Here is an 8,215-nt window from a genome sequence, read left to right as displayed (position 1 = left end):
GGAGGTTTTTCCCCCCGTGCATTGTATATACGCCCATCACTCTAAGGCTATCCAATCTTTCCATTGCACACTAAGTAACATACTCTCTATTGTGTGCCTTGAGCTTCCTTCGTCTTCTCCAAGCTGTGTACGTATCTCTGCAACCCTAATTCCAACAAAGAGGAGGAGGGTAGCAAGATAGATGAGGAGGAGGCATGCGCCACATTGTCACATACACAGCAGGACAATGATTCCAATATTGATATATAGCGGATAGTGGTATTTTGTTATATTTTAGATAGATTGATCATTCACACACATTGACATTGTATGTATACATTGATTACCTACATATTCAATTTGCTTCAATCGGTTCTAATCTACTTGTGTGGTATTGTCAACTTTATTCATCCATATTCAATTTGTTTCAGTTGTTTTTGTTTATTTGCGTAGTGTCAAGAAAAAAAACAATATCGTGATAATTCATACTTTTGATTTTGTTTTTGTGTAAATTCATCGGATTTTTTGAACTGTAGTTTATGTCAAATGCTCCCAGGTGTGCAATTTTTGCTTCAAATCTTGTTGTTGAGTATGATTTACGTGTGCATGTAGGAGGTACACACACATACACGGAGAGTTGTGTAAGTACAGAGAGAGAGATACAAACATAGAGAGCCTTGTGTGTATATATTTACACACACACACACGCACACATAAATACACATACATACATATATATATATATATATATATATAGCCTTGTGTAAGTATATATATATAGAGACAGAGATGGATAGAGCCTTCTCAGCTTATATATAGGAGAGCTTAGAGCTCTCAACTCTCAACGTGCAAAATAAAAACATGGTATAACGTCGCTTAAGCAACTCATGCAAATTAAAAAAATCACCGTCACTTGAGCGATGGTGGGAATCCCTTCGGCGATGCAAAAGCATCGCTAAGGACATCGCTTAAGCGACATTCCTATAGTGACATCTCTAGCGATGCTAAAACGCGTCCCTAGCAACAAAGTGACCTAGTAGTGATATCAAAGACTCAACAAGCAAATTGAGTCAATACTAACATAAAACGTAAGCTTTAAAGACTTCAAAAGTATAAGAACATCACCTGATTATAAAGATCAACTAAAATGAGATACCTTTACAATGATTTGATAACTCAATTCACCCGATGCAATACACAATTGACATCCACAATAATTTGATTTGCGGTTGTGAACTAAGCAATTTGATTCTCTTGCCCCTACAGAAGGTGCTAAGTGGTGTGTATGCCTCTATTTCTTAAATCCTCCCTCTTAAGGGCAAAGTCTACTTCTAAACTCGTAGGCCATTTAGAGAGTAGTTTTTTATGGCAATTGTTCTAGTACACTACTAGCTCTTTTTTTCCAAGAATCAAACTCATAAGGTACAAAAAATTCTCATCAGGAGACACTCGAGAGAGGGCAAGTAAAAACGAAGAAGTTCGATGGTACGGCAGACATATAAAGAGCGCATTGTTTGATCTTCCTTCGACTTTCTATTGCAACATGAGTTATATCTTGACACCATCATGAAGTTACCTTAGTAACTTTCAAGGTTTGAACCTTCCATTCACAAATATCAGTCAACAAATCTCCAAAATTGCAGAAACTTACAGGTAGCAAAATTTCTTACTTTTATGAGAGCATGTGACTTTCTTGGCCCTTTGTGGGGGACTGCATTCGATGGGGGAGACTGCAAAAGTAGTTGTACCGCACACCAAGCATCATAATAACAGTATCCCGATTGCTTGAGAGTTTCCAAGTACAGTCTACACTGCTTGGAAATAACTTCGATCGCAGCCAAATTGTACATAGCCAACAGCATGTCGCAAAGAGCTCATGCACTACCATGCTAAAATGAGCATGTATGAGACACCGGGTTGTGGCATGATTCTCCACCTATCCATATTCTTTACAGCCCTTTGGTCCCAGAGTCCCCTGAACATGCATGCCTGACAAGTGGCAGCAGGAGCCGTTCCCACCTTGCCACTGTAGGACCCATGTTTTAAACATGATAAACAGGGTGAAATGACCATGACACGGCACCTCTGACGAGATGCCAATCTTAAAGAGATCCTTCAGTCCAGATATATTAATTGCGATTTGATAAAAGACAATTATTCTAACAAATAATAAGATCACCCTTTTGTGCAAAGTTGACGATGCCCATGTTCCCATCATCATGTTAAAGGAGCTTGAACTGACATGGAAACGGCCATGCCCAAATGCAGCAGCAGGTATTGACTTACAGAGAATTCTCAGCATTCTGTTTGATCATGGATATGTTGACCATTCGTTTTCCTCTATATGAATTCCAGCTATAAGATGAAACATCACCATTAGTAGCACAGAATATCAGACAAAGGCAAGGCTGACCACTCAGAAAAATTATCAAAGCAGGAACACGTGTACTCATCAAGGACCTTCAAATTGCAACATGCAGTCGTCTCCATAAGAAATTTAAGTAGCACACCTCTTTCAAAATCATAACTCATCAGTTTGAATACAAAAATCCACCACTACGGGCACAAGGCATCAACCTGACAGACAGCCATGTATTGAACCACTTGCACACACAATTAATGGACTGAAAGAGAGCAGAGTACATCCTCCCAAGGTCACTTCAAAAGGCCACTGGTGTTTTACATCCTAATTTAATGTTGATTTCATGTCAATTCATACATCTGACAAGCCCGAGTCCTACCGACCACAAAATCAAAGAAGACCCCTGGATGCCTTCAAAATGGAACACTAATGAAGATACTGGACATGTGGATGATAAACACAGCATTCCAACTGATTTCTTAACGCTGCCCGAAATGAATCCAATGGCCACCTTGAGTTAATGGATCCTCCACATTTGCACATAAATGATGAAACTGGTAAAAAACACGTCCTTCAACTTGCAGGGTCAGACTTCATCTTGATCTTCACTGTTAAAACTTTTCCATCCACTTGATACCCATTCATGAGGGCCGTAGCCTGTGCCGCATCAGCTGCCTCGACAAACTTGACAGAACCATAGCACTTGCTGATTCCTGTGGTAGGATGTGTCATGACCTTGCCAGAAAGTATTCGGCCAAAAGGTGAGAACATGCCCAAAAGCTGAGCATCATCTACAGATGCAGGTAGGTTTGCAACATAAAGATGTGTGTTGTCGATTTCATCATTAGACGACGAATCCACGACACGTGAAGCAGGTTTATCTCCCATCTTGGAACCACCCTTCATAAAATTGGCACAGTCCTTTGCGATATGCCCAGGCTGCTTACACTCAAGGCAGATAACATCATTGCCTACTCGGAGGGTTCCATTCATGGATGCAAGCTCCCGAAGCTGTGCTCTCTTTAGTTCATTATTTCCATCTTTGAGAGGAACCAGTATCTTTTCCACCATTTCAGAGGCCTTGTTTATTGCATCCTCACTATCAGCCTCAACCAGCACATGCAAGTTATCGTCATCATCAGGTGGTGCATTTGCATTAGTCGATGATACACCTTCCTTCGCTGAGCCCTTACCCCTGATGAAAATTCTGGCACCTGATTCTTTCTCCATCTTCTTTTGTGTATTACCACGAGGACCAATAATTAGACCAATGAAATTGTAGTCTGGATACTTATCGACGGGAATGTAGATCTTCTTAGACACCTTAGACGGTTTCCCATGGACAGACACCTTGGTCGGTTTTTCATCGACAGGTTTTGAAGGTGTTTGATTCTTGGTCAATTTTGCCACAATCTTCTGCCTCTCCTTGTTAAGTTTCTCTCTCGTCCTGTGCTCTCTTGTATTGATGCGGAACCCAAAGTTGTCAAAGATTGGCTCAGGGGAAGGCGAACGTTCAGTATTAAGATTATCAAGCATATGCCCAGACTGAAGCATCTTATTGATAATAATTAGCCGAGCTTTCAAAGCCACAATATCAGAACTATCAGCAGGAAGCTCTTTCATTATGTCGGGCAGATTGATCTCTTTCACGGGACTTTTCTCAGCAGACCATCGAGTTTTCTTCTTAGGTTTTTCAATGCCATCTTCACCATCTTTCTTGTTCTCTTCCACAGGTCCCCACCTACTTTGCCGCTTCTTCACTTCATTAGCAGGTTTTGGCAGGCCGACACCCTGCACAGGTATCGAAGCTTCCTTGGTATCGGCCACCTTGCTCCCATTAGCAGCAGGCTCTGTGTATCCTTTCTGCCCTGATTCAAGCTCTGCTTGCCTGCCAAGTGCCTCATTCCATGTCCTAAGCTTGCTATATCCTCTTGATTCTGGATAAGCATCATCATCCATAAATCTTGAGCTACTTTCTCCCCTATCATGTATATTCTCCTCATGCCTGAAGCTTGATAAGCTGTGGAAACCCTTCCATCCAAGCTCCGCTGGCGCTCTTTGGATTCCAGCAGCACTCTTCCAATCATATGATGCACCAGCAGAAGGCAGATAAGATCCTGAGGGGGTGGTCTCGTACTTGCTTGCTGGCAAGTAACTACTCTTTTCATCCCTCGTTGCACCTGACATATTACCTTCAGTGAGAGCATAATACCCGCTGTTAGACTGCTCAGGACACGCATTGTAGTCTTTTCGTGGATAGCTGAGTTTGTAATCAAAGTTGCCGTGACCACCAACAGATGACGACTCATATGACATGGCATCAGGTTTACCTCTAGAGTCAAGAAAACTCTTTTGAGAACCCAAATCAGAATCATACCTATTAGGAAACCACTGCTCGTCAGCATAAGAATGGTGTCTGCTTCCATATGTTGACCCAAGATCCTGTGAGAAACCGGATGTTCGAGGGGAGGCAGAAGACATGTAAGAAGAGTCACGATGATACACTGATGTTCCACCAAAGGTACTGCCTTTGTAAGCTTCACTGAGGTTTGAGCCTCCATCTGACCCATATCCATATCTTCTGCTTATATCATCATATGAGCTGGTGTAGGAGTACTCTCCATAAATGCCATCGCCAGCAGACCTCAGAGTCTCCTTGCTCTGCACCTTGTTCTCTAACTCACTGTGATGATCTGCGTTGTAAGCTCCACGGCCATCGCTGGTGATGGGTTGTCTGTCCAACGAAACCTGTTGATTGTAGGAAGAGAAAGAAGAGCGATACCCGGGTAAAGAAGCGTAATCGTAAGCAGCAGCTTCTCGTGAAGATGAAGCTTCAGCGATGGCGCGGGATCTCTCCATTAACTCAGAGCAAGACTCAAGGGATCAAGAATACTCAACTGTGCTACATTACCTGTTAGGTTGTAGAACAGCCTCAACCTGACCGGGGAGAGAGAAGAAAAGTTTTTCACGTCTTAGGGCAGATTCGCACGGGCGGGGGTAGGACTGTCAAAGTAGAGAGAGAGAGAGAGAGAGAGAGAGAGAGAGAGAGAGTCAGTGTCTCGGGAACCAATCAACCTTGGCAATGAATAACTGAATGTGTATACAATGGAGGTAAGGGGTTGCTTATATAGCAACCTCAATAAATTGCCCTACCCAGACTTTGACAAATAAGTAAACTTAATACCTAAAAACCAAAAGAAATAATGGGATCACATTGGGCACTTCACTTGAGATGCCAAAACTCTAACACCCTCTCTGCAACTCATAGTAGACATCAATAGTGAGACCAAGTCGACGAAGAAGCTACCATGGACACCCCAGTAGAACACTTGGACACCCCAGTAGAACGCCTTGGACTACTAGATACACCTCGGTTTTGCTACCCTCAACTTTATACCTAAAATAATGCCATCTTGAGCATCGGTTGCCTTTGTAGAAAATTTGAACTATAGACCACACTACGTCCAATAATCCCCATTCATGAACTGTGAACACATCACGTCCAAAATATAAAACTCCAAGATATTGAAATGTGGAACACATCCTATCCATAATCCGACCAACAACAATGAATTGGTGCGTCCATCCATAGTGTTTCATACGTCTGATTGGTTCCTTTCCAAATGCATGTGCATTGAACTCCGACCTACGGGTCCAAACATTGATAACTTGAACTCCAACACAAGGGTCCAAATTAATCATAGGGAGCACTTATTGCCACTCTCTGCCACTCACAAGCCTCTCTCTGGTCGAAGCTAGTGGTGAAACTTGCACTTTGACTAGAAATATTGATAACTTGAACTCCAACACAAGGGTCCAAATTAATCATAGGGAGCACTTATTGCCACTCTCTGCCACTCACAAGCCTCTCTCTGGTCGAAGCTAGTGGTGAAACTTGCACTTTGACTAAAAATATGACGTCAAGGCCACTGTGCCCATCGCCACATGTGCCATGTCGATCTCCTCTGTCAAATCTTTATTACCGTAATCTTTGTCCAACTTGCCTTTGTCTTTGTCTAATTGTAAGTTCCTGCTTTTGCCTTTGGCTTCAAACTCCCAAGCCAAACAAAGTTAAGGGTCACAACTTTGGTCGTACCTCGTGGGTATCATGGCAGCTCACTGAGTACTGGTACTTCTATCCTTATCAAGATTGCCTTTGCCGGTGTCCTCTAGCGAACTCCTCCATTTGCTTTTCACTTCACAATCTCGAGCCAAACAATTTGCCGGGCTCCTTGAGAACTGTGCCAATGCATATGTCACTAACTGGATAGTGGATCCGCTATCCATATCCACTTGGTGGTTTTGGTCATTGTCATCATGGGCATTTGAGCAAAGGGGGGCTATGATGAAGCTGCAAGATCTGGAACTCTGGAAAACCTTGTCGCACTCCATGGGTGGCCGCACTAGCACCAAGCCGCAAGATCTCCAAGCCACTCCACTTGTCTGCTACTCCCAAGCTGCTCGCACCCTCTGCTATCCCTCTCATCAGTTGCAAAGTTTCTCACCTCATTGTCTCCCAAACCGCTCCACAATCCTCCTTGCATAGGCCACCAAATCGATTGCCACCTTCTCCCTCTCTTGATCTCCAACGGTGCCCTCCACATCCCACAGCGTTTTAAAATGCTGAGCTCACTACTGAAAAAAAAGGGGGGACCACTGTCGTTAGCGTGTTTCAAAACGAAGCAGAGAAAATTGTCGCAAGGGGGGGGGAAGGGGGGGGGGGGGGGGGGGGGCACCAATCAGGGCAGTGTTTCAGAATGCTCGGGACAACATAGCTTGGAGGCGTCACCAAGGGAGCCCTCCTGTGAACAACGGCGTTTCAAAATGCAAGCAAGAGGGGTGGGATCACCGCCGCTGCACAAAAGCGTTTCAAAACGCAAGTAGTAGCGATGGGTGTAATGGAAATGGCCTATTAACTTTGAGAGTAACGGAAATTAGAGAAAGTACTTTTGTGGAATTACTTTGTGAGCATGGCGGGTGAACTTAATTGATGGTAGCAACATAAAGATATCATTTAGTTAACTTGGCATGAACAATACTTTTGCAAGAGAGAGAGTCTAGAGAACATGACAACAATTGAGGACCGGATTTATGTGGATCCGGTCCTCCCTCCAATAGGCATTTGTATTATAGTTTCTCCCATCAAGAGAGACTTGGTACAATACAATCTTTGTGTTCCTTGTGACCTAGGTGATGCAATGAAGATGGAAAGCTTCATGCATCACGAGCATAATATAAACGTTGTAGAAAGCATTAACTGTCCCAAGCCTCAGTTCCAAGACCTCAACAAACACCTTCGAAGGTGGAGAGAGCTAGCAGGGAATGAGGGTAGGGAAGAGGAAGAAGAAATATTTCATAGGAGAAAGAATTAGTTCCTCACTTATCATCACTCTTCTTGCTAGCATACATAATAGCATAGTAATGAAGATGGCTAGCTTAAGCATCGAAGCATGGCTCTTGGTTGGATTTTCATTCCATAGCCAAGAGTGTTAGTGTAGGCTCTCAACCTCTCTACTTGCTTGGAGAAGGAGAGGGGGCTCTTGCACTTTGCACTACACACAATGAGCGTGCGTGTGAGTGTGTGTGGGAGAGTACACCCCTCAAGCAACACCCTAGCTTGCTTTGGTCGACCCCCCCTTGTAGCTCATGCTTGAAGCTCATTGGACCCCTCCAGGCCTAGCCAATCACAAGCAAGAGGCATATTAAGCAAGCATGCTAGTCTTGGGACAAGTGTCTCCCTTTCCCGTTTGAGAGAGAGGACTTGATAAATGCAAAAACAATTAATTAAGTTAACTAATTTATCATTGGGCCCCTTGGGAGGCCAACCAATAGGCTTTAGGCACACCATGAGGGCAACATGAGGAAGAGCTTGAC

General features: G+C 43.5%; 1 protein-coding gene across 1 annotated transcript; it reads right to left on the bottom strand.

Annotated features, from left to right (window-relative positions):
* Positions 1-2,468: 2,468 nt before the first annotated feature.
* Positions 2,469-5,341, bottom strand: LOC147418283 (uncharacterized). The gene has a single exon (XM_086506950.1). It carries the CDS (start codon positions 5,198-5,200, stop codon positions 2,915-2,917), a length of 2,286 nt encoding a protein of 761 aa, XP_086363076.1. The 5' UTR covers positions 5,201-5,341; the 3' UTR covers positions 2,469-2,914.
* Positions 5,342-8,215: the final 2,874 nt, after the last annotated feature.

Source organism: Adiantum capillus-veneris, chromosome 30 (assembly GCF_014529385.1).
Source record: "Adiantum capillus-veneris isolate H3 chromosome 30, ASM1452938v2, whole genome shotgun sequence".
Classification (NCBI taxonomy): domain Eukaryota; kingdom Viridiplantae; phylum Streptophyta; class Polypodiopsida; order Polypodiales; family Pteridaceae; genus Adiantum; species Adiantum capillus-veneris.
Note: the sequence above shows the minus strand (reverse complement) of the source record. Positions and strands in the feature narration are given on the sequence as shown.

Excerpts from the sequence above, each read along its gene's own strand:
- LOC147418283 (XM_086506950.1), bottom strand. The coding sequence starts at position 5,200 with ATGGAGAGATCCCGCGCCATCGCTGAAGCTTCATCTTCACGAGAAGCT.